This window comes from Artemia sp. Qi Xiang Cuo, chromosome 5 (assembly GCF_049724085.1).
Source record: "Artemia sp. Qi Xiang Cuo chromosome 5, ASM4972408v1, whole genome shotgun sequence".
Taxonomy (NCBI): Eukaryota; Metazoa; Arthropoda; class Branchiopoda; order Anostraca; family Artemiidae; genus Artemia; species Artemia sp. Qi Xiang Cuo.
In genome coordinates this window covers 35,095,758-35,122,685 of record NC_142798.1, presented here as the reverse complement: position 1 = coordinate 35,122,685, position 26,928 = coordinate 35,095,758, and the positions used below count along the sequence as shown (strand labels likewise).

Genomic DNA, 26,928 nt, shown 5'->3' with positions numbered 1-26,928 from the left:
GAGTATTAAAAAGTATGTGTTTTGACAATAAGCATGTTTTCGTTGTATCTTTTCGTTATTTTGATTTTTTCTATGTTTCTTTTGTTTTTTTTATATTACTTTCGTTCCGTTATATGATTGAATATTTGGGATTTCTGTTGCTGAGTACAAGTTCTGCCCTACAATGTGCGTTGAATTTTGATAATGGTATTAAATAATGAGAGACTGGCGCTGCTTGAGAATAGTCACGTAAAGTTTGCGGATCGAATGAATGAGACGTTAAATCGAGAGTTTGATGGAGATGGGAATAATCAGGTTTGTTTGGAAAATTCTAAGTATGTATTTGCAAGTGATCTTAAGGATTATGTGACGCGGCGGGGGCCACAAACTCTGCATATATTACATCTAAACTGCCGGGGGTTAAATAGTTCTCTACATTATATTTCAGAATTGTGTTCGGATCCGAATTTTGATGTGTTGGCGTTGACTGAGACATGGCTTCGGAATGATAATTCATCTTTGTTAGATATTAATGGTTATGAATTTATTAATAGGAATAGGGAGACTCGACAGCATGGAGGATTAGCAGTTTATATTAAATCAGGTTTTGCAGTTAAGACTAGACAGGATATTTGCATTTATCGCGAAATGATTTTTGAGTCAATGGTGTTGGAAATAAGTAGAAATGGATCCAAGTTTTTGGTTCTTATTTTGTATAAGCCGCCTTCTGCTTCAGAGATAGAGTTTTTAGAGTTATTGGAGCAGCAATTGGAAATGTTGAATGTATCAGGTTGCCCAAGTTTCATAGCGGGTGATTTTAACATAGATATGATGGTACTTAGTAATCGTGCAACTACTAGTTTGTTAAATTTAATGTCTAGTTTCGGATTGTTCCCAGGTATAAATATTTGTACAAGGATTTGTAACACGTCAGCTAGTTTAATTGATAATATATTCACGAACGTGAATTTTTGGAAACCAGGAGTGCTGGTAAATGATGTTTCAGACCACTGTGGAGTGTTTCTTTCTGCTGAAGTGGACCATAATTATACAGCTGGGAGTTTTTGTAGCCCAATTGTACCGACTGTGGACGCGGATTCTCTTGTACGATTTAAGAATGAATTAGTGTGTATGGTTTGGGAGTTTTTGAATGCAATAAGTGATCCGGATCTTAAATTTTGTAAGTGGTATGATCAATTGTGTAGTAGTCTAAGAGAAAACTGCCGGATGCGTAAAAAAAAAAACAAGAGTAAATATGATTCTGCAATAAAACCGTGGATTACCAGTAGTCTTCTTAGATCTATGAGAAGGCGCCATGAATTATATAAAAAGAGTATAATTGAGGCAAGCGTACTAAACCAGCAAATTTATCGTAAGTATAATGTTGCTTTAAATAAATTATTGAGGAAGGCTAGAATTGAGTATTTAGCTAAAGAATTTAAAAAGAGTGAGGGTAACCCGGCAAAGACGTGGAGTCTCCTCAGGCCTCTTATTGGCAAGAGAAGAGTTACGTTGCCAAATCTTCAGTCAGATCAAACTCCAGTTCAACTTTCCAATCAGATGTGTGATTATTTTTCTAGTGTAGGTAATAATGTTGCCGGATCTATTTATTGTGATAGGAGTGATGGTACTTTTGATCAATATCTTCCTCCCAGTTGTGATACTTCTATTTTAATGACTAAGGTAACGGAAAGTGAAATAACAGATGTAATAATGGCTATGAAAAATAAAGCTTCAGGTGTTGATCTAATATCTATAAGAGTGCTAAAGTTTGTTCTACAATGTGTTATTAAACAACTGGTTTCACTAATAAATGGTTGTTTTAAAAGTGGTGTGTTTCCAAAGTGTTTGAAACGAGCGAAGATTGTTCCAATATTTAAGGGGGTGATAAAAATGATATAAGTAATTACCGTCCCATTTCGCTGCTACCAGTTATTGCTAGAATTTTCGAGAAGCTAGTATATATAAGGCTAGAAAAGTATCTTGAAAAGAATTTGTTTTTTTATCAAAATCAATTTGGTTTCAGAAAAGGTTATTCTAGTGAGCATGCAATGTTGTTTTTGACTACATATGTTAATGATGCATTAGACAATAACCTTAAAGTTGCATCAATTTTTCTGGATATTGCGAAAGCGTTCGACACTGTATCTTATGATATTTTGTTAATGAAGTTAGAAAATTGTGGTATTAGGGGAAATGCTTTGAAGTTGTTAGAATCATTCTTAAATTCAAGGTCAATGTTTGTGGAGGTTAATGATGCACGTTCTGACAGTAGATTTATAAATTGTGGAGTTCCCCAGGGATCACCCCTAGGCCCACTTTTGTTTTCTATTTATATAAATGATTTGTCAAGTGCAGTTGATGGGTTGTATACTATTATTAAACCTCCTCTAGAGGCACTTAAACCTAGTAAAGCCCTAGTTATGTTTGCTGACGACACGAAATTAACCGTATGTGGTAGGACTGAGAATGAATTGATGTCGCAATTACGAGAAGGTTTTAAGAATATAGAAAGGTGGATGAGAAGTAATAGGTTAAAACTTAATTGTAATAAGTCTAGTTTATTGATATATAGCAGATCTCCAAGTTATTACCCATGGGTGAATAATTTAAGTAATGGTACATCAATGATTCCACGAAAGAGGAGTGTTAGATATTTGGGGATTATTATTGATGAAACTTTAAGTTTTGTAGATCATATTGTTTGTGTGTCTATGAAACTTGCACGTAATGTTGGAATTATGCGTAAACTGAAAAATTTTCTCCCAACTAGTATATTAAGATTATTGTATTTTTCAATTGTACATCCATATCTATTATATTGTTCTTCAGTATGGTCGTCTACTTTTGGAACGCATCTTCTGCCCCTGCGTGTACTACAAAATTCGGCAATAAGGCTTTTGATTGGTAAGGATAATAGAGGATCATCTGTTCGTAATGAGTTTATGACGCTGAAGATTCTACCGGTATCGGGTCTTTTTAAATTTTATAAAACACAGTTCATGTTTAAGTATCTTTATGGTAGTGTTCCTGTTTGTTTTAAGGGAATGTTTGTGAGTGGGGGTGATGTTCATGAGCATGGAACTAGAAATTTGGATGAATTTCGAAGACCGATTCCGCAAGCGACAAGATCATTTTTTTCTATCCGTCATGCCGGTCCGAGTGCTTGGAATAGTTTACCAGTGGAACTTAAATGTGTGGATGACCTGCTGCTGTTCCGTAGTTTATTGAGATCGTATTGTTTAGTAATTTATTATTTTTAATGAATTGGCTAAAAAGGGGGGGGGTACGTGATTATTGTCAAGTGGCTACGTAGAGTATGTTAGTACTAGTTTTTGAGTTGGAGGGCAGAACTTGTATTTGTATTCATATTAATTGAAAAGAGTTATTATTTTGGATCTTATTTTGTTATTATGATTTTTTATGCGTCTAGAAGGGATTACCCCCGCACAAGCTTGCTTCTGGGGGTATTTTGTTTGTTTGTTTTTATGTATATAGTAAAATAAATCCCAGTTATAAATTGAAATTGAAATTGAACCCCTTGCGGGTTCCAGTAGCAGTCAAGAAACTCTCTCAGATATCTCTAGGACGTGTCACGACAAACCAGCTCAACCTATTCTTGAGAGATATCCGGCTTCCACTTCTAACGGAAGGAAATTCAGTGCACATTACTATAAGACTTATGAATGGATTGAATACTAAAAAAACTTGAATTCCGTGTTTTGTTTTGCTTGCCGCCATTTTTCTATGGGGACTCTAAGGGCTGGAGAAACTGCTGGAAAAAGGGCTTTCATTGAGTCAGGATTTTGCAAGTGGAAAGACAGTTCTGCTCTATTAAAGCAACATGATGGTTCTGAAAGACATAGGCATTGTATGTCAGCATGGACGGAATTTAAGAGAATGAGTACTGATACTTCGAAATCTATAGCGAATGCCTTAATTCAATCCAGATCTCAAGAGGTTCAGCAAAATAGAGATCATGTGAAGTACATTTTTCGCGCTATTTGCTTTCTTGGCCCCCAGGGTCTTGCTTTGAGGGGTCATGACGAATCAGAAACATCTGCAAACCGGGGTAATTTGGTTGAATTGATGGAGGAAATGTCTAAAGGCGACGAAAAGCTGAAGGCCAAGTTACAGCCCCGATATGGTCACTATTGTAGTCATCAGTACCAAAATGACGCAGTTACACTGATAGGAAATGCCTTGCGCCAAGATATTATTTCAGAAGTAAAATCAGCTAATTACTTTGCTATTCTTGTCGACGAGACAAAAGACGTTTCTAGAAAAGAAGAATTAGGGATCCTACTCAGGTAATATCAAATGGAACAGTAGTGGAGCGACCAATCGGGTGCTTTCACATGCACAAATTATACAACAAGAGCTTATCGACCTTGATTTGTGAAACTATAGAAAAGCTTGGTGTAGATTCGATTCTATGTATTGCCCAATGTTATGACGGCGCATTCGTTATGAGTGGGGAATTTAACGGAGTTCAAGCAAAGTTTAGGGAGAAGGTACCTCATGCAGTTTATGTACACTGTCACGCCCACAGATTAAACTTGGTTTTGACTGAATGCCTAAAAAATATCAGCGAACTTTCTGAATTTTTCTCTGTGGTGCAAAGATTTTACGCATTTATATCATGCAACAATACTCGTCACGAGCTATTTGTGGAATCCCAGCGTATTAGCGGGCAAAAAGTCTTGGAGCTAGAGAGGACCGTCCAGACTCGCTGGTTTTACGCAGTCCGCTCTATTTCGAAGGTGAAGGCCAGATTTGATTGTATTGTTGCTGTGCTTGCCGCAGTCTCTGATAGTTCCAACGGCGAGGCAGCGTGTGAAGCAAAAGGACTACTGGACAAAATCAACTCTGCCTCTTTTGTTTCAACTTTACACATAATGGAAAAAGTATTAGTCATTGTAAGTTGTTTATCAGAGCAACTTCAATCCGGAAGTTTGTTGATTTATAAGGCACTTGCACTGATTTCTGGGACATATGAGACACTCCAAAAGCTGAGAAATGATAACGAATGGAACAACTTAAGCAAAAACATCTGAATTCTTGGCTTTAAACGATATCCAGGAATCGAAATCTCCACAATCTAAAACCAGTGCCCGAAGCAAGAGAAATCAAGCCATTTCCATTCGTCTCAAAGACTTTCTTTCAAACTCAAAAACCGGTAAACGCAACACCAGTCAGCCAGTTGAATCAGACTGCGGTAATCTTCTGTACTTTGAGGTAATAGACCGTTTCACGAGTGAGATGGACCAACGTTTCATGCAGAATATGCCTATGCTCGACGCTTTATCTGCCTTCGACCCCTCAAGTTCCAATTTTCTCGAACATTTGAAAGTGGAAAGAGTTATGTGTCATTATCAAGAGATTCATGGTGTCGATGACCATGCCATAGAATCCCAGCTTTCTCTTGCAAAGCTGCATCTGTAAAAAAGTGATATTTCAAAAATGGATCTTCTTTGAGCTATCGAAATCTTATCTGACCTCCCAGTTGCCTATTCTGCAGTGCTAAAACTGATGAAGCTAGTTGCTACTTTGCCTGTTACCACTGCCAGTAATGAACGATTCTTCTCGGCATTAGGGCGTGTGAAAGACTATCTGCGATCGACGATGGGAAACGACAGGCTCAGTGATCTCATGATAATGGGCGTTGAAAAAGAGGAGTTAAAGAAACTGGATTTGGATAGATTAGTCGACGATTTTGCCAAGCAGCGACCTCGCCGCTACCCCCTGTTTTAGGTATGTTTGCTAAATGTTGTTTTTTTTTTTTTGCATCTTAATTTTAAAAAAAAATCCTTGCACCCCCCCCCCCTCTACATTTTCGTGAATTGGCGCCACTGGCTTCAGGTTGTAACTGTATACTTGTTTTGGAAGCTTGTTGAAACTGAAATTTGTTTAGCTATGAAGTGAGCATATGCTTGATGAATGGCATCAGGGCCTTTAATTGCTATGCAGCAGGTTGAGTAGTTGCCCTTAAGGGCCTCATAGTCCAGAAATATTTAACTGACATTTGAAAACCTCATAAAATTTTATTAATTAATTAGCTATAGAGACAATATCTAAAAGTAAATAATTTCTGACTGGCTAAGCATGATAAAATAAGAAAAAAAAGAAAAAACGAGGATATTCACACCCAGTGAAAATCAAAATGCAGTGCAAATGTTTCGGCCAAGATCTCCGCTCCCCAGTGCAAAAATAAAAAAAAAGACTGTAAAAAAAAAACACTAAAATAAATAGAACCAAACCGTAAGAAACACCACTAAAATAAAAGTAAGACCAGTGGCGGATCGAGAGGGGGGGGGGCGAGGGGGCGCGCTTTTTAAAATCATTTTAAATCATGTCTAATGCTCTTGAAAGTTCTTTTACACCCAGGCATGTGTTTAGATGAGAGGGGAGGGCATCAGGCCTGCAACCCCTCCCGCCTCCACACACACACCCGAAATCTAGATTTAAACGATTTTAATCTGTAATGTTGATTTTTTTTCATATAGTTTGTTTATTCTTCAGAAATATACATCCAAGATAAAATCTTGAGCTCTTGTCTGGTTCTTCATTTTGGGTTTTAATCTCCTGATTTTGAATGTAAAAATAATATTAGTAGATCCATTGTAATCATTTAATTTAGTTATTTCTTTGCAGTGTTTTATATGTTTTAGAGGGAACAGTAGCATAAAATGGACAAAAGAAAAAAGCATACATTTTCTGGAAAGCCACCTTTGCAAAAGAAGCCAAATTTTGCCAGTCAAGCTTCATCTGGGAGTGCTTCATTTGGCAGCCAAGCAAAGAGGTAATTTACTTTCTCTTTGTTAGTTCTCCAGCTTTTTTTTCTGGACAAATATGGTGAGTAATTTGTGTTTAAGATTGTTTTTGCTTCTTTTTTTTTTACTAGGACCCCATGCATTATATTTCATGCCCGTCTCAATGCTTCTTTCTCAAGCAGTTGCGACCTTTGACGTAAATGTAATATAGGAAGTGACTCAGCTTTGGACTGCTGTTTTGACCTAAGGTGACTTATGCTTTGGAGAGTTATTATGGTTACAGCAGTATTTTAAGGTTCTGTGTAAGTGATGAATTAAAACTAAAATGCTTCAAAAGTTTGTCAAAGGAAGCCAAAGAGCAATGTTAAAATAAAATGTCGATATGATAGATATTTTTTAAGGTTTGTAACATTCCAAGTTGCAATTTATATATTCTTTAAATCATTGAAAATATTTTGGCCTCAGGAAAAGCAATGGTCCCACAACCAGTACAGGACGGGGACTAACACATCTTCTCAAGTCGACATGAAGCACTTAATTCGACTTAGAACCAAACAACAAGAAGTACCTAGGATCTCCAGTTGAATGGAGGCTTAGTGCAACCCTGGTCACAACAGGGTTTTCCATGCTTGACGATGCTCTTCTATCACGAGCATCGTGAGTCGAAATCTTCAAGAGTCGAAATCTTGCACAGACAATCTCAAGCCTATTATCTCCTACTCATTATATATTCATGCCTACAAATATTATGCTACTGCAAGGAGGAAACCCATAGTAGATAAATTAGCTAGGAAGAGGTTTTTCAGCCCGAAAACACCCACCAAAACAGAACAAGCCCAGAAGAATTATCCATTAATCAGAATCCAGTACAAATGTTGTATTGTTTACTAAACTGTAATTTCCTTGACGGGTGCCGCTCCCCAAGTTCACCCTGCAGTGATGTTAGCAGTAAGAGTTTTGGTTAGGAAAGCTAGTGAAAGGTCCACCTTGATGCCACTATGAAGCCACGCAAGCAAGGATTTCTCCGAGGGGAATAGGGACAGAGAAAAAAAGATATGACAGATCAGAGACTCCAAACCATTTCACAGCATCAGAACAGCTTCAACCTTTCATACCCACTCTTCCTCGCCAGGGCATTCATAATAGTGAAATAGATATGTTGGATTGTTACAAATATCAAGGAGGCACACTTGTGCCTCTATAAAGAGGCGACCCACCACAATGTTAAGCGATTTCAGGTCCTAGAGGTCGCAGAGAGACGGCGGTAATTGCATTTTGTAGCCCAAGCTCAAACTAAGAAACTTGCAAAATGTCATCCTCCTCCGACGTTATCTTCACGGGGTAAACTGGGCCGGAAGTTTGGACCCTCAAACCACAGCCACCCTATAACGTTGTCTGATTGGTCTGAAACTTAGAGGTTAAGCTTTTCTAGGGCCCGGTAACTTATCCTCAAATTTTCAGCTCAATCCAGTCACTACTTCCTGGTTTTCCAAAAACCAAATACAGCCACTTAAACTTCATCTCTTTTTTTTTTCTTAGCCACGCCTACAGGCCACAGTTGGCAACGGATCCGGTTGAATGAGGACTCATTCGAAGCAGAATTCGACCTGTTAGGGCCTTTTGATATTTTCAGACCGAAAAAATTATCCCCCGAATTTACATTTACGAAAAACCTCGTTTTCCTATATTAGCCCATTTTAATTTTTCCCTCCACAACCCCCCCTGGACCGTTGTCTGATGGGGCTGAAATTTAGAGGATAAGCTTTCCTGGGGCCTGGGAGCTTATTGTCGAAATTTCAGCTCAATCTGATCACTCCTTCCCTGTTTTCCAAAAACCACATATCAAGATTTTTGGGAATTTGCTTGCGTCGAAAATACCTTCTATTTGCTAAACAACAATTACTATTGTGTTTGTATAGTCCAGCGGCTGAGACTTCAGACTTTCAGGCGGAAAACTCGGGTTCGATTCACCATCAGAGCAACTTTTTTATATACTTTGAAAAGAAACTCAGTTTCTTTTTTAAATTATTTGAAAAAAATTACGTTTTCTAAAGAGTTAAAGAGGCTGAGTTACAAGGTCGACCCTTAAAACGTACAGGGATTAGGAGGCACAGTTGGGGGGCTGTTAAAGAGGCTGAGTCACAAGTTCGAACCTTAAAACGTACAGGGATTAGGAGGCACCCTGTACGACGTGATTTGAGTATTCAGGAATTAAAAGCCTTAACACAAGAATGTTCAAGAGCGGGGGTTTGGGGGCGGCAGCCCCCCAACTTTAACTCCTGACACGATCAGCTAACAGTTAGTCAAGCAATAATAAGTAATAAACTGTACAAAAACGTGCAGAAATTATTTGAAAAAAACTACGTTTTCTAAAGAGTTAAAGAGGCTGAGTTACAAGGTCGAACCTTAAAACGTACAGGGATTAGGAGGCACAGTTGGGGGCTACCACCCCCAAACCCCCGCTTTCGCAGCCTTTAAATATAAAAAAATTTCTTTAAACTGAAAGTAAGGAGCGACATTAAAACTTAAAAAGAACAGAAATTATTCCGTATATGAAAGAGGCTGTGCCCTCCTCAACGCCTCGCTCTTTACGCTAAAGTTTTTATTGTTTAAAAAAAGAGTTGTGAGAAAGTCAAACTTTAGCGTAAAGAGCGAGGCGTTGAGGAGGGCACAGCCTCTTTCATATACGGAATAATTTCTGTTCTTTTTAAGTTTTAATGTCGCTCCTTACTTTCAGTTTAAAGAAATTTTTTTTATATTTAAAGGCTGCGAAAGCGGGGGGTTTGGGGGTGGTAGCCCCCCAACTGTGCCTCCTAATCCCTGTACGTTTTAAGGTTCGACCTTGTAACTCAGCCTCTTTAACTCTTTAGAAAACGTAGTTTTTTTCAAATAATATCATTCTAAGAAATCTGCTACTGTTTCCTGTAGGCTGGTTATTTTTTTTTTCATATACAGATGTTTGAAATGTGTGAAGTTTTTAGTTCGGTTCAATCTCTTCATTTGAATAGTAAACAGATATTTTTTGAATTTCTTTGAAAAATATCTCTTAATGCCAAACTTTAAAAATAGTAAGTCTAACTAAAAACAAATTTATAATGAATAATTGATAGGTAATTCAAACATGAATTAAAATGTATATTCAAGTCAAATTTTAAACAAACACTTTGCAACATCAGGACTTCCACTCCGTAAAACCCTCTTAAGACTAGGGCTAGAGTGTCATGTCTGTTTTACCGAAACAGAGTACATATACAAAAAGTTTTTTTCCTTTTTCATTATGACACTAAGAATTAAAATAATTCTCAAACTTCTAATATATCAATTTATTTTGAACAACCAATTTAAATAATAATTAAGACTTTGAAATGAATAGTCAATTCTAACTTATAACAAACATAAACTATCCCAGATAAGAGCTGGTCTACCAACCTTCGAATCCATAGGTGTCGTTTGTGCTCTACTGAAAACTCAACAGATTACTTCGAAAATTGACAATTGACGATTTCAATTCTTCCATTTAGGTATCAATGAAATAGAATTAGAACAAAAAATAGTGAACAAACCAGTGGCTTTTTGAAAGTGATGAAAATGGATATATTTCATGCAGATAATTTGTTTGAAGAAATTTTGTTGTTCCCTGTAAACTGGATTAGTATTTTTTCGGATGTGTTGATGTTTGTGATAAACACAAATAACTGCTGAAAATATACAGTGTCCACAGTTGAGTTTAATCTGAGTTTTGAAATTAAAATCCCTCTGCTGCCACCAGTTCTTATAATTTTTTTGTTGGGCTACAGTCTTTTTAAGGAGGATCCCATTAACCCAAACTTAGCTGGGAAATCTCTTTCTCAAAAGTTAGCGCCCTGAACGGATGTGCATCGAATTGGTGCTAATTAACTGCGCACTATTGACCGCCGTATCCAGAGCTCGTAGCTTGCTGATTTCTTAGACCTGAGCTAGAGAGAGGTAAATTTGGATAGTTACATTTAGGCGAAGATTCTGCTGAGTCTTGAACGGGGAAAATCTGGGTTATCTCTTGATTTGCTTCAGGAATACAATAAGGATATTGTTCGACTAATGATTTACAGACAGACAGACATCAATAAATAACACTTACAGTCAAAGTAATCTGGTCTGTTACAAAGTCCTGGGTAAAAGTGAACTTACAAAGTGCAAATGCTCTAGCATTCGTTTAACTATTATCTGGGGCTTATATAGTATATTTCCCGACCATGATTCTGTGCTCTTTTGTCAATATCTTATCCCACAAGTGCTTCCGCACAAAGTAAAGAAGTATCACACAAAGGGTGCCAATTAATGTTCTAAAAGTTGTGTTTAAGCATCAAATTTCTTTGGTCGTAAGTAAAACGTACTTAAATTTAAAAATAGGATAAAAAAGTGATTTTTTCAACACTGGGTAGCAATACTGAAACAATTCTGAAATATCTTACAGTACTGAAACTGGGTAGCCAAACTCTTCTCTTTGGATAACTTATCTTTGTTGTAGGTTTGAGTTAATCATTTATTTACGTAAACCAAGCTAGAACTCAGTCCGTTTTGGTGCTAATCAACGGCAACCAGTTAACACAAGTAATAAAATCCGTTGGATGCAATAGATGTAATTTCATCCTTAAAATTGTACTGTTGGAGCAATGAATCTTAATTAGAAGGGTGACAAAAAAGGAGTGACAATCAACTCGCAGTGCAAAAGGTTCCCTCATACACCCGTAAAATAACAAGGTACTAATATATGCACAGAGGTCAATGCTTGTCTGAATTTGAATTTTGTTGGCCTCTTTCCCTTTTTTACTAATTCTTAATTTGCTTCTTAATTACCTTAATTCTTAATTTCGACTAAAATCCATTTGAGCTGTCATCAAGAAACCATGTTGCTTTTCTAATAGTAAAGTGTAAAAACAAAATTATCATTGAACAAGCAAACTTTTTTTCTCTTTTGCTTTGCACCAAAAGCAGTATACCCCTCTCCCCGAAAAGAAATTTCCCACTAATATTTTGGATTACTCGATTGAAGTTGAATTAAAGGACAACTTCTTCATAATGATTTTTACTTTCTCACTGTTCTCCCAACCAGTCTCCTTGCATATAAAAAGGAATGGTAATATTTTTAGTTGATCGAGTACTATGTGTATGTTTTGAACCTCAAGTTATCACAAACTGAATAGCCTCAGAGTTGAATTACCATAATTATCATTTTTCATGACAAGCCGTGCCTTAGCGGAAAAGAGGGCCAGTCGTGAAAAACCAATGGAAAGCAAAGCTGTTTTATAAGACAAGCTAGTAAAAGTTATAGCGGCTAGCCGCGAATAACGAATGGAAAGTAAGTCATTTTAAAATTGACCACACTTCCATTGTCGTAATGAATTTTTGTCTATGAACCAGTTTTAATAATTGGTCTCACTCGTTATCTTGCAAGGTTTCCAAAAATGCCAATCATTTCATGAAGAAACCGGTAATAACAAAGAAAAAAAAGGTCAAAATTGGAGGTTTTATTTAAGTCATGGGCATAATAATTCGAACTCAGCGCCAAAAGTACTAGCGAGGAACACTTTCCACAAGTGGGATGCGTTTTCTTTTTTTTTCTCTTTAAAGCTCGTGAAAAAGGGGTTAAGCCTGGTATCATATTAGTATAGTTCAAAGACTTTTAGGTTAGCAGGTATTTTAGTGAGGAAGGCAATAACATCAGAAAATATCTGAAATTTCCAAGGATACTTGACAAATAATGGAGGGACTATTTCTTCTTTGTTAGTTTAATCGCTATGTTGAAATTTTGCTAAATACGAATATCATTTAGAAATTTGTTTGTATTATCAACTTTGTTTTGGCGCTAGTCGTCAATTTTGACTATGATTTTAAGTTTCTTTACAGGTCTAGTGGTCTATGAACTCTTTTATGGCTGATGGGCTCCGCCAATAGACTTACTTCTCTTTTGTTAACTAATTTCAATGGAAAACATACTCCATGCATCTTGTCTTCTTTTTCTGTTGTATTAAAGTATTTTTATTCTAGTTTTGATAATGAAGATGACTTCCCTATGTCATTTGAAGATGAGCTTGCTATGCTTGACGGCATGGAGGCAGAGATGCCCTCTGACATAGGAACAGAACTTATTGGACAGGTAAGCTTAACAATTAGTTTATATTTTGATTCGGATACATTCTCAACGATTTATGTCAACAAATTTGCTTACTTTATGAAATTTTATTGACTTTTCTGACTGTTCTAGTGGGGTTTGAGGGTCTTAATCCTCCTTGTATTTAGGTTAACCCTGTATATACTGCGAAAAATGAAACGAAATAAAAGAAGTTCTTTTTTTAATGAAAGTTAAGAGCGACATTAAAACTTGAAATAAACTGAAACACAGGGTTGGGGAGGCTGCCCCCCCCCGCCCCGGTTCTTTAAGATAAGGTTAGTTAATTTCCTATTGTTAATTGAAATTTTTAAGTGGTTTATTCTTGGCCTCATTAATGTGTTCAAAAAATCATGCAGTTATGTCAACTCAAGTAGTTGCAATATCGCGCCGCTAGAATTGCTTTGGTAATATATTGCGCCTTCCACCTTTAGAATACTCCATAAAGGATCTTTGAGGTTTTGACCTTAATGGTGTCGTCCCCTACATTTAATTTGAAACGTCTGTCTAACAGCAGCGGACTCTCTTCGTCTAGATACTCATTCACTTGACGTGAATAGAAAAAATCATGAAGAAAATAATATTCATTCGATTGATAAAGTTAAATTAACTTTTGGAATTTTTAGTGCATATTTGGTAGAGAAAGGGTGCCTGAAAAATATACGCTTTGTGGAAAGATTCAATAAAACCCTTTTTCCGAGCTGGTCAATGATGTTCAAGATGATTCAAACTGTAATTGATTAATTCCGAAACCTAATGAGTGAAATAAACACTTTCGTTGGGAAGTGCTTGATTATCATCAAGGATCTTTGTTGATCCAAAAATAAGTTGTTCTTTTTAGCTTGGATCCTTGAGCTACATTCTCTCTGCTAGTATCTTGTTTAAGAATCAGAATCAGAATCATTTTAATGAAAACAGCTGTCATAGACACATTAAAAAAATGCACTAAAAGGCGCTGTTTTTTACATGAAAACACTTCTCTACATTTTATTAAAAGCACTTGTAAAAAAAGGAACAAAGGAGTTACTAAGTCTGTTTGTGCGGCACGAGACGGGCATAAGTTTTCTTTTGCTTCTGGTATTTGCGCGGACAGGCGTTTTAGGTGGTAATATTTTCCTATGTACAGGACTAGACAATAAAAACTGGCCAAAACGAATCATCACCTGAAAACGGCGATCATGAAGGGTTGGTATTTCAAGTGACTTCAGAGCGGAGCTGTAATCTACATATTTGTCGCAAAGAATGATCTTTACAGCTCGTTTTTGGATCCCTCCAAATCATCACTTAAGTAATCTATGTGATGAACTTGTGGGCCCCAGACGGGACACGCATATTCAAGGATGGGTCGAATAAAAGTGAGGTATGCTGTTTTCAGCTGATACACTGGAAAAACTAGGCGGCGCATCGCCACCAGTGTCCGCATAGCATAATGTCCCTTCTTAACCAGCTCTTGTACATGAATAGAGAACGAACAGTCCACACTAAAGGTGACGCCCAAGATAGTCGCACACGAAGCAGAAGGGAACAAAGTCGCGGGGTAGGTAAAATCGCGTTTAAGTGGGTTGAACCTCAAAACCTTTGATTTATTCTCATTAATTTGAAGACTGTTCGCAGTACACTGTGATTTAGACTGATCGAAAAAATTTGGGTCGAACTGGGCTACAGCTTGCGAACCCTTTACGTGGTATTTAAGAAGCGCAGACAAATCATCGACGAATTTAAAACGATCATCAAAGTCAGAAACCATATAGTTGATAATAGCCTGAAAAAGAAGAGCTGCTGACTTGGTACCTGGTGGGGCGCCACATGTAATTTCCACCCAGTTTAATTCAATATTACTGAGAAAAAAGGTGTCCACTTTTTGATACATGTAACGTGAGAAATCAATTAGCAATTCTTCAGCCGAGAAGTTGTTTTAATGCCTTAGTGACCTTTAGTGCCCTAAAGACTGCAGGGTTTTTTCAAGGTTACAGCGTCCAAATATTATTGATAATGATGGACAAAAAGCTTTGACGCCCTGGACCTCTGGAGCTTTGACCTCTGGAGCCACTTAAGCTGCTGGAATGTTTTCGTTGTTTTAGATAGCCTATGTACCGAATTACCGGGGGTTCGAGATTTTCTTCTCAGCTTGCCTTAATGGACTAATTAATTCACTAAAATAGCCATTGATGTTTAACTCTTACATACTAATCCTTGTATGATTGTTGCAGCGGTACCTAAAGCCCAGTAAAGAACGATCCTTGACCGATAGTAACCGAAAAAAAAACGTTAGAAAATACTTAACTAAAAGAAATCGAGGAGTGGTAACTGTTATTCACTTTTAACTCAACAGCAATTTGGAGTATCTAAATTTTTCTTTCAGAAAAAATGCTGATAACTGCATTTCTAATTGCTGATAACTGCACTTCTATAGGAAGCAACCCCCCCCCCCCCAAAAAAAAAAAGATTTTTAAATGTCATTGTCTTGTGATGATTTTCTGGTCATTAACTGAATTGGTTACTAATGTATTTTTCTAATTTTTGTACCTTCATAGTCGAAAACCAAGAAGAAAAAAAGAAACCTGGAAGATCCACATAGAAAGCTAAGCGGTCAGACCATCTTGATATTACCCATGTCTATGCAGAAGATGATGACGATACAGGCGATCGTTGCTGACCATCCCGGTTTCAGATTTTGGACAGATTGGTGTGAATATCGAATATAATGTTGATTGTCATTTTTAACAGCTGAACCAGGTCCCTATTGGCCCCTTTTTGGTATCAGGAAAGTCTTAAAGGTACCCTTTCCGCCTAAAAAGTCTGTAAAATCCTTATTTTTGAGGCCTTGGACCTTTGGCAGCCCTGGGAATTGGACGTGAATATTTTTTTACCATTTCGTTTTATTTTTTTGTGCCATTATTTCGTATTAAATAAGTTTTTTGCTGCTGCTAGCTTGACATCTGATTCAAAATAACTCTAAGTGGACCTGCTTTTTTTACAGGGGCCTGAAACTTCATCAACCAGTGCAAAGTGGTGTAGGCCAAAGGTTCCTGAATTAGATGTTAGCAAGGATTCCGTAACATTCCAGCAACTTGACCTTGACCATTACATCGGTATTTTATTAATTTATTTTTGTAAATATGCCTGTTCTAACCCGATGTTTGCAAGGTTCCATTTCCTGCTATTTCTGGCTTTTTTTACGACAACGAATAAGACAATAAACCACTATTTTTTTGCTGTAGCTGTCCTAATCAATTTAATTTATCTTTTAATATAACCCTAGCCTGAGACTGAATAATATATCCCTTAAAGTTTATTGGTGGACATATACTTGTTCAAAAAAAGTGCCTCCAACTATCTTCAGGAAACTCCTTCAGAAATTTTGCGGAGCACCTACGTTTCATAACAGTACTTGAAAACTGTAAACAATGTGGCTTCTAGTATCCTTAGATGAATTCCAAGACTTGTATTCCTAAACTTCAAATTTTTTTTTGTTAAACTACGATAAAAACCCTTTGTCCCTTAGTTTTCCTACTTTTTTTTCCTCATTACTGCATCCACTATCCTAAATAATAATAGACCTAGATATGTGTTCAGTTAATTTCCTCTGTATTTACCACGGCCTCTGTATATGTCACTTAGTGATAGCATTAGTTTTAATACCTATTCTTCCAATACTCTCAAAACTTTCAGAAATTAATTCATTTTGCTTACACTACCTGAGGACACTCAAATCACCCGCGTAATCTAGAAGTTTAGTAGAGTCTTGTCTTCCCGACTAATCCTATGTTTCTCGTCCCCCTTTCTGCGGTGCTTTGGCCAAAATCCAAATTAACCGGAACACAGTGCAATCCGGTTAAGCTCCTGACTCTACTCCAAACCGGCTATTAGCGTATTTTTCCAACTTAGCCTTAGCAATATTTTTCTCATATTTATTAGCTATTACCTTGGCCTACTTATCCGGTTTACCCGTACAAGGATATAGCCATCACTAAACCTTTTATATTCGCTGATTTAAATGCGTATATATAATTTATAAAGTTTGTATTAGAGGAGTCTTCTAATTCAGACGCTTCTTGATGACTAATCTAAGTGTAAGAGTTTAGTTAACTTGATCTTTCCTTTTCCTAACACACTACTTTTTCTCTTAAAGCTCTGTCTGCCACATCGTTTAGTCTAAAAGCAGTCTTAAGCGATTTGTTTTCGTGTGAATTCTGTAAGCACTGCCCTAAGCACAAGCCTAAATTAATTAGTTACTGTCCTTAGTCAAAAAACATATTTCATAATTTCAGTATCAACGCTTTAAATTCATGCACATTCTATTACTTACCATACAATGAGTACTTGTGATTCTTTTTTGCTGCTTACTGCTTCTCTTACTGTCAACTAAATAACCGTCCCTTCACTTTTGAACTACCAAAAACGTTTAAAACTATTTCTTAGCATTTGCTACAGCACAACTAACAAAATTTGGTAGTACAGAGCTGTCTGAGAAGCATGGTGGTTCTTTTACACCTATCCCCCGAAAAGACGCATAACTTGATCCACATAAGACACACAATTTTAAAAAAGCCTCGTACATCTGTAAGGCAACTAATGAAACTGATTGGACTCTTTGGTGCATGTTCGAGAGTAGCTCCTTTCAACTGACTACACCTCAGGAAATATCAGTAATGCTCCCGTTTGGAGTGGTCGTGGAACAGAATATATATGTCAGGTCCTCTCTTTAAAACAGCTGATCATCTCCATAGCAGCATTTCCCGACAGCTTAGCCTTAAGTTGGGGTAGATAACCAGAAGACCTAAATTGAGACATTTTTGGAGCGTGGTCTCAGTAATATAAAGATCTTTGTATCAATTGCTTCGTGATGGAAAATACAAACAGTCAAAGCATTAAAAGAAGAGATATTAAATGAAGTATTCACGGTAGCAACGGACAGTTTGACAGTAGTCAATTGCATATACAAGGAGGATGAAACCCATTCTTCCTCCTTAGAGAAACAAGTTCTGATCTCTTCGAGATTACGATAAATCTGAATGTTCACCTAAGAGCAAGACATATCGCCGGGTCACTCAATCTGGTGGCTTACGCCCTCGGACGAGAAGGGAAAGGTCTACCAAAAGAATGGAGTTTCAACGTAAGTGTTTCTAAAGCCCTATGGATTAGGTACGGATTACTGGAACTCAGTCTATTTACAACTGTATTAAAGCAGAAAGTCAACGTACTTTTCACCGTTTTCAGATTCTCTGGCGGTCGGTACGGATGCCCTAATCCACGATTGGTTGAACCAATACGGATTTGCATTTCTCCATCTACCCGCATCCCGAAAGTTCAGGTCAATTTTGAAGATTTTTGAACTTCTAAGTAACTTTAACTGCCCCGGGATGACTTTGTCAAGTATGTCACACGAACCTTTTCAACTTGCAGCAGACAGGCCTATTTCCTAAGGAGATTGTTCAGATATGCTCGAAGAGGATTGACTCTGTCACTAGTACTAAAGAAACTAAAGCTACGCGACTGGAATATATCAGGCGTAGACTGGAAAACAAAGGATTTTCAAAGGAAGTGGCCTGTGCGGTTGCCCGACCACAGCAACGATCTACCATTGAACAATGCAGTGGCAAGTGGCAAGTACTTTTAGGTTGGTGTATTCAAAGAAAGATTAATCTATTCGAAGCCAACGCTCAAGTAAGTGTAGAGTTTATTACGTATTTAAGGACTGGTTGGAATCTCGCAATATCAGAAATGGAAGATTAAAAAGCTATTTTGTGTAAGATCCTAGCTCTAACTACAATACAGATACTTGCTTGTCGAGAATGATACACAATTTTGGCAGAAGGTGCTGCAAAAATGTCATGAAGTCCCTGCTTGGGACCTTGGTCATGTTACAACATTTTTCAAAAATTATGATATTGGACGGTCCTTACTCATGCCCTATGTGTGGAGAAAATAGTGAGGATCTGCTTCACTTCATGGCCCTTTGTTCCAAATTACAGGATTGAAGGAACGAATTATTTTTGGTAATGTGGAGACAGGGGAGTGGTTGGTTTCAATAATAGAATCTAAAGTCAGTGGGGCAATAAGAAAGATTGCAAAATATATAAAATTGGTAATGACACATAGAGAGCGGTTTTGGTCGGGGGGGCGGGGGCTAGGGTTGCTGAAAATAATGTTTTATGTGTGTAAGCTGTTTATTTGTTTGTTTGTAATTTTTTGTAGCAATGGCCCTTGTGGCTTTAGAGCATTGAATATCTAAAATAATTAATATCTATTATGTGTCCTATTATGTTTGTTTTTCTAATTATTATTTATTTAATTGCTTTTGCTATGGGCTATGTGTTTTTATCGTTCTTTGTGTTATAATTTTGTGTGCAAGTGTTAGTTTTTTTCTTTTTTTGCCATGGCCCAAAGAAGCTTTCGTTTTGTAATAAATATCTGTCTATCTATCTATCTATGTTTATGAAGCATTTCAAGGTTCAAAAGTTGAGACATGGTCATCTTTTTGAATATCGATGTAAAAGATCTATTGATCAGTTACAGCCATTGTCTCTGGGTAATTCATGGTTTGTCATCAAGTCCAGCACAGTTTTGCTGAATATGGCAACTCTTAGGCTCCCGCATTCGTTCAGACCCAACACTGAATTTGATTTGGTCGCATTTTACACATTGCAGATGATAGATTGTTCAAAATCCTTCTGTTTGAGGACGACATCCTGTATTTGACAACCACATTTGAGGACGTTCTGCTTTTCGTTTTGCCAGAGCTGGCCAAACGAAAAATAGAATGCCCTTAGATGTGATGCTGAGAGGTTTTAAGAAAAGATTTATAGGAATTGGGGTTAGATCAGCTGGCACTGCAATGATATGTCTACAGTAGTAGTATATTTACTCAACTAATTAATATAGCTATATGAAATAGTCGTAGGTGAGATTCGAACCCGTAACCACCTAATAATTAGACTGGCGGATACTATTTAAAAATTTTCGACTGCCCTCAATACAGATTGAGCAAACCCTTTTTAATATATCCTTACCGCTCATAATACTAAATTAAATTCAATTGTATACTTAGTAAATTTATTTTAATATATTAAATTATATATTCATCTTTTTAGCTGGTGTTCTTCCTGGAATGCCTGGGGCTCAAAGCGGTCTGGTTCCTGTCATGAGAATGTTCGGGGTTACTATAGAAGGACACTCGGTTTGCTGCCACGTTCATGGATTTTCTCCATATTTTTATATCGAAGCACCTTCAGGTTTTGGGCCCTCAGACTGTGCAAGTTTTAAGGTAACTTCTTTTTTAGTTTCTTTTTTATTCCTATCGACTGAAATAGTTCCATGATTTATTTTTATACTTGGAAGTCGAGATCTGGTAGATAGCCCGTTACATCTTCCACATTTTATGATTATTCAAATGTTATCGTATCAGATAAACTCTTCTCCCCTGAATTCTCGTAATGCTCAACTTAGTTGAAGATGAATAAGGTAGAACAGAATTCAAAATTTTTTGCGGAATTTCAAACCTTTCGATAAGGCAAAGATTACTATTGGGTTCTAAAAATTTGTTTTCTAAATTATGTAAAGCCTCTAATAATCTAAAGCTATCCGAAGTTGAACGTGAATTGAGTTACTTTTAATCTCTTTTCTCTTGCTGCTTTTAGCCCAGGTCTGATCAAACCAAAATGACACGACTGTTCTGATCTGAAAAATAGCTGCGGACAAAAGAATTGTGGAAGTTTTTCTTGTTTATTTGAAACTTTGCTACCCATTTATATGACTTCCTACTTAGCGCTCTCACTTTAGGGACATTGGCTATCAACCCCAGTTAGGAAAACATATTAGGTGAATCGTCGAAGCCAGAACATCCTTTGAAATTAAAAACATTCAGAGATGTCCATATTGGTCGATAAGCACAAACAAGGAAGCCTATGTGATTATATAAATGTAATTTGTAAAAAAAAGGAAGAACAAGGCAAACTAATGCTACTACTAGTATTACAAACAATAGACTGCAGCACCACCCAAGCCGCCTGAGGCCAACACAGCTGTGCACGGTCCTCCATCCCAAGCTCTTCGGAGCTTCCCTCTTTATCCCTTTCCAAGAACTTCGAATTCCCTTTAAACCTTTTCTTACAACCTCTTCCTACCCCATGTCTTTACGACCTACTTTTTGTCTGACTCTTGATTGTTGGCAAAAAAGGACGATCTGTCATCAAGGACCAGATGATATGTCCATCAAGGGCCAGACGATCTGTCTGGCCCTTGAATGTTGACAAAAAAAAAACGATGTTTGATAATCTGTCATCCTCCATTCACCGAACATGTCCTAGCCATCTCAACCCTTATCTCATTGTAGCCCTAGAAAGTGGGATGGAACCACGTATTTCTTACAACCTAGGTTTGAGATACAGTCTGTCAAACGGGTGCCAAAAGCTACCTGTACACAATTCGTCTGGAAAATATCTAACAAACCTTCCTTCGTCTTCTGAAGTGCCTGCCATTCAGAACCCCTGTCTTCACCGTAGCTTCCAATATTGTAATCTTGCTTCGCAGACTTGTCTTCATGTTCTTCCAAACTTTTTGAACTGTGAGAAACCACCCTGAGCCTTGGCTATATTACTTTTTACATCTTTGCTGCGTCCACAATCTTAGTTAACAATATTACCAAGGTAAGTGAAGCTGTTCACATGATCGATCTTATTGTTACTCAACCCTAGTTTTTTCAAAATATGTATTTCTTATGTAATTAATAATATACGCCCCACACATTTTTCTGGGTTTTCAAATTTTTCGTATCAAGCAGATGCTGATGAATATCTTTTTATCAGCAGAAGTAAAGCTAGCCTTTCTGATTTTGTTAATTAAGTTTCTGGAGCTTTCGGTCTGATTGGTCTTTATTTAAATGTTGATAAGTACAAACACCTTACTTTTGCTTCTTCGTCTCCATCACTTGCAACGCCTCTTGCATGCAAATTGTTTTCTGTCCCCTCTATGGCGTCTTTTAGGTGGCTAGGCATCAATATTAATAACAATTTACGGTCTTTTTGTTCTCGGCCGATTTCCGATTCTAGGGTGAAAATTCATATTGCCTTTTTCTCAACTCTTGCTCTTTACGCTAAGGTTTGACTTTTGGTCACAATTCTGCTCAAACACAAGGACCGTTTTAATTGAATAAGATGTATTTTAAAGAACTATATATTTAAAGAACGAAGGTTGAGAAAGGGGCAGCCTTCTCATACACGGAATAGTTTCTGTTAGTTTTACTTTTTAATGTTGCTCCTTACTTTCAGTTGATTTTTTTTTGTTATTTAATCACTGAAAAGAACCGATATAAGCGAAATGACTGTTTAATGTACAAATATCTTCCTTCTTAGAAGTCTTAGTAATGTCGCATGTATTATCCCTATTAAATTAAAAAAAAACAAGTTTCTTTTTTTTTAATGAAAGTAAAGACTGACAATAAAACTTAACCAAAAATTTCTTTCTTGGAAAGTTTTTGCGGTTTAAATTCTGTCCATTTTTAATTGACACTTGTTTCCTTTTATTGGCTACTAATTGAATATTTTAAAGTGTTTTTCTATCTGCTTTTGCTGCCTAAAAATCAATATTTTGACTCGCTGTTTATAATTTGAAAAAAAGTTCTGCAACAAATTTTATTAATAGTTAGACTATATAACTTTGGATGGGTGGATAGGGGGAATATCTTTCAAATAAATGATTGATAATCTGCTTAATGGGAGCCTTCGAAAGGACTGAAGCCATCCTGACCCCAGTCATATTGCGATCTTGAATATAGACAAATACTGATCGATAATTTCAATTTATTACTTATTTTATATTATCGATTTATTATTTCACAATAAGTGAAATAATAAATTGATATTTACGGACATTCACCATTGGATATTTTTACTTATTCAGGTGCTGTATTATCGTACTGTCTTTTTAACTTATTAGCAGTGTTTTTTGACCATCAAGAATGACGGATGATTTCCAAGGTACTTATATCACGGAAAATGGAATATCGAAGGTGGTCGTCAATAGATCGGGAAGAAATTATTGAGGCTGCCTCTTATTCTATAAGCTTGGAAAATCTCGTCTCCCTAAAGACGCTGGTATGGAATATGACAAAATGTCGTATAAAGCCTATCGAGAGGATGGGTAAAGCTGCTGCCACTAATACGCTAAATGAAATTCTATATTGCATGGCTGAATATGATTCGGCCGGTTTCGTGTGGCCTATTATTGTGCCAAAAATATAAGTGAGATTCCAGTCCTGAAAAGTGAATCATCAGTTACGACTTACCCGCTTAGCTTCCTCATTTGAACATAATTTCACGAACCTTTCCATGGATATACTGCATCTACAGGCAATCGTCACTGACATGTCCCCATCCTTTTGTGACATTCCCACTGAATGGCTAAATTTACCCTGGCCAAGCCAAAAATTTGAACTTCGGAAATTTAGTTCATTTCCCAATAACTGGTCAGATCCGCTAAAGCGGATGGCAGATTTAGATCAACTAGGAGTGAATGACATTTTTTGACGTCAGGCGCAATAGAGACGCTGTTACATTAAAACCCGTATCGAGCTTGATAAAAAAATAGTTATCCGGATTGTTGCGTCGAATCGAGAAAACGTGAGCTTGCGGGTGTCATGCACGGGATTGAGAAAGATTGTGATTTGGAAGCCCTAGTGCGAATAAAGTGCTATGAAATGCGCGCACTGTTTGGGCGACCACGAACACTTCAGAGACAAGCCTTGCTCTCTTCCGGTTCAGTGTGCGAATTATGACTCAAAAGAACATCCATCTTTCAGTTTCCATTGTCCTCAGATTCGTAAGCGTAGAAATGCAAAGTAACAATTTACCTTATCGATTGCTTGTTCCCATAGTGTCTTTTTATTCGAACGGAGTTTTTGGTAAAACTGAAATGTTAAGGCTGCTTTTGCCTACTAATTTAATACTGTGTTTACAGGAACATTACCTCCTTGATTTTACTTTGCCGTTTTTTGATACGTTTCTTCCTGGTTATAAACATTACTCGATTCCTGCTATACCTACTGCGGGACGCCCGTCGAGAGGGCTAGTTACTCTTATCCCGATACATTTGATTCTTGTCTGATATTTTATAATAATTATTTTCTTGCATGCCGTATTTCTGAATGTTTTTTTATTAATTGTTATTTTCCAACAGATTACCGGAATGACCTGTCTAATGATTTATTCCAAGATGAGTGTGGTAAACTGAGCGCTTTTGTACAAAAGTACTCAGCTAATTATGATATTTGTATAATGGGTGATCTGAACTACAATCTGCTCAATTCAAGTTGCGTGCGTTCTTCTCTTTTCCTTTCTTCATTACCACATCCGTCAATGTTAAATAAAACAGATAATTATACATATTTTCATAATTCTGTGTCAACTAGTAATCTTGATCACGTTCTTGTTCTTACTTCTAGTTCGGTTTCTGTTTAATTGGAGTGGCTGTAGATATACCGGTTAGTGATCATAGACCTTTAAAGTTTTCACTTTCAATTGTAGGAATTCCTCAGCAAAGAAATGAAAGAAAAAATCAACCTTGGAGAACTAAGTTGATTTGGGATCAAAATCTTGTTGATTCTTATAGGGTCTCTGTAGATTCTGAAGTTTCGAAAGTTATTGTACCTGATTATTCAAGTCTTAAACCTGCAGAGTCTACATTATTAGATATTAATTAAAAAAACTTTTTCCACAAAATAAGTTTTTCAAAGAAAAGTAAAGAACTCCATTAAACAAAAAATGAGCAAAAATAAAATCAAATAATCTACCAAAGGTTAAACTACAAAAAATCAGCATCAGTAAGCAGATGGAACCCAAAACGAACAGAAATTACAGTAAATAAGAGAGTCAAGCTCAAAACAAGCAGAAATTAACATAAGTTGGGCGCAAAACCCCCATGCCTTCCCAAGGCCAGAACAAAATTTGCACTTCACTGAAAAAATACAAATGAATGTGCATTGTCAGTTTAATATACATTAACACAGTGCATTTTGATTTAATCTTAAGGCAACATTTAGCTTTGAAACATCACGCGAAGTTGGGAGTGGGGGCGAAGGAGTGGGACTATTTATCTTCTAATTAGTTTCGGCTAATAAAAAGGGCATCAACACATTCTATATTATATCGAATGAGCCGTTTTCGGAGTTCCCACGACAACTCCTTTGATACGAAGTGTCCTGGTATAAACAACAACAACAACAAAAAAAACTACATTATACCCTCATCGATCTTTACTATAAAAATGTCAAGCCTTCCAATCACTTTCGACTATTAAAAAGGGCACTAGGCCTTTCGATTTCCAATCGAATGAACCCTTTTTGAAACGAGGAAGCTTTCTATAAACACCTTATATGCCCCCAGAGCATAAATTACAACCCTTACCCTAAGGTCCGTTAGGGTTGTTGGCATCCTCTAACCCCGAATTTCCCGAACTTTCAACTACGTTAAACAAAATGGCTATCTCAAAATTTTAATTAGATGTGTTTGGGGAAATGGTGGGCGTGAGAGGGGTGGTAGTCGCTCTCCAATCTCTTTCAACTATTAAAAACGGCACTAGCCCTTTCAATTTCCAATGAAAAGAGCCCTTTTGAAGTTTCTACGACAAAACTTTCAATAAAAATCTTATTGCTCCCAGGGCATAACTTACAACCCTTGCCCTGAGTGCTGGTGGGGGGGGGGGGGTGTCATTCTCAAAGACCTAAATTCCATAACTTTCAACTACGTTGAACAAAATGGGAATCTGAAAATTTTGATTGGATGTGTTTGGAGGAAGTGTGGGCGTGAGAGGGGGGTTAGTTACCCTTCAATCACTTTCGACTATTACAAAGGGCACTAGCCCTCTCATTTTCCAATTGAATGATCCCCTGTTGAAGTTTTACGACAACTCTATCTATAAAAACCTTATATGCCCTCAGGGCAGAACTTACAACCTTTGCCCTTGGGGCTCTGGGGGGTTTGTCATTCTTAAATACATAATTTCCAGAACTTTCAACTGCGAATAACAAAATGGCTATCTCTAAACTTTGATTAAATGTTTTTGGGGTAATGGTGGGCGTAAGAGGGGGGTTAATTAATCTCTACTCACTTTTGACTACTAAAAAGGGCAATTTTGATTTCCAATAAATGAGCCCCTTTTGAAATCTCTATAGCCGCTTTCTATATAAACTTTATATGTCACCAGACCATAACTTACAACCCTTGAAATGCGGGCTCTGAGGGGGTTATCACCCTAAAAGACCTATTGCATGTCTTTGGGAAAATCGTGGGCTGAGAGGGGCGTTAGTCGCTCTCAAATCACTTTTGACTATTAAAAAGGGCAATAGCCCTTTGAATTTCCAGTTGAATGAGCCCTTTTTCAAGTTTCTACGACAAAGATTTCATCAAAAACCTTATATGCGCCCAGGGCATAACTTATAACCCTTGCCCTGAAGACTGTGGGGGGAGTGTCCCGCTCAAAAGTATAATGTTCCTAACTTTGAACTGCGTGAAATAAAATGGCTATCTCAAAACCTTTATTGGATATGTTTGGGATAATGGTGGGTGTGGGAAGGGTGTTAGTGGCTTTCTAATCTCTTTCGACTATCAAAAAGTGCACTAGCCATTTCAATTTCCAATCGAATGAGCTTTTTTTGAAGTTTCTATGACAATGCGTTCTATAATAACCTTACATGCCCCCTGGGCATAATTTTCACCTTGCCCTGAGGGCTGTGGGGGGGGAGGGGGGGGTGGTTGTTATCCTCAAAGACTTAATTTCCAGAACTTGAAACTACGTTGAATAAAATAGCTATCTCAAAGCTTGATTAGATGTGTTTTGGGAAAAGGTGGGCGTGAGAGGCGGGTTAGTTGTCCTCTAATCACTTTCAAACATTAAAAAGGGCACTAGCCCTTTTAGTTTCCAATCGAATGAGCCTTTTTTGCAGTTTCTACGACAACGCCTTCTATAAAAAAACCTTATATGCCCCCAGGGCATAACTTACAACCCTTGCCCTAAGGGCTGTGGGGGAATATC

The 26,928-nt window shown here is 37.2% G+C and overlaps 2 protein-coding genes across 5 annotated transcripts in view; both read left to right on the top strand.

Annotated features, from left to right (window-relative positions):
• The window catches only part of PolD1 (DNA polymerase delta 1, catalytic subunit), a 122,337-nt gene that overhangs the window by 9,728 nt on the left and 85,681 nt on the right, over positions 1 to 26,928 (top strand). Inside the window, exons 1-5 of one of the 4 annotated variants that reach the window (XM_089089523.1) lie at positions 5,591 to 5,733; positions 6,651 to 6,781; positions 12,780 to 12,888; positions 15,881 to 15,992; positions 19,995 to 20,167. In XM_089089523.1, the coding sequence (XP_088945649.1) occupies positions 6,669 to 6,781; positions 12,780 to 12,888; positions 15,881 to 15,992; positions 19,995 to 20,167 (507 nt within the window). In that variant the 5' untranslated portion in view covers positions 5,591 to 5,733; positions 6,651 to 6,668. Of the gene's footprint in view, positions 1 to 5,590; positions 5,734 to 6,633; positions 6,782 to 12,779; positions 12,889 to 15,880; positions 15,993 to 19,994; positions 20,168 to 26,928 lie in introns of those variants that run through there. The other 3 variants (XM_089089522.1, XM_089089521.1, XM_089089524.1) reach the window with 3 other exon arrangements.
• On the top strand, positions 184 to 6,560 carry LOC148952082 (uncharacterized). Its single transcript, XM_089089130.1, has 3 exons — positions 184 to 1,748; positions 2,006 to 2,505; positions 6,502 to 6,560. The coding sequence occupies exons 1-3, from the start codon at positions 184 to 186 to the stop codon at positions 6,558 to 6,560; spliced, it is 2,124 nt and encodes a 707-aa protein (XP_088945256.1).

Bases quoted from the DNA above. Each gene is read 5' to 3' on its own strand.
- LOC148952082 (XM_089089130.1), top strand. From the start codon at position 184: ATGGTATTAAATAATGAGAGACTGGCGCTGCTTGAGAATAGTCACGTA. The intron at 1,749-2,005 runs GTTTGTTCTACA...ATTTGGTTTCAG, and splicing joins ATATCTATAAGAGTGCTAAA to AAAAGGTTATTCTAGTGAGC. The intron at 2,506-6,501 runs GTAATAGGTTAA...TTTATTCTTCAG, and splicing joins TATAGAAAGGTGGATGAGAA to AAATATACATCCAAGATAAA.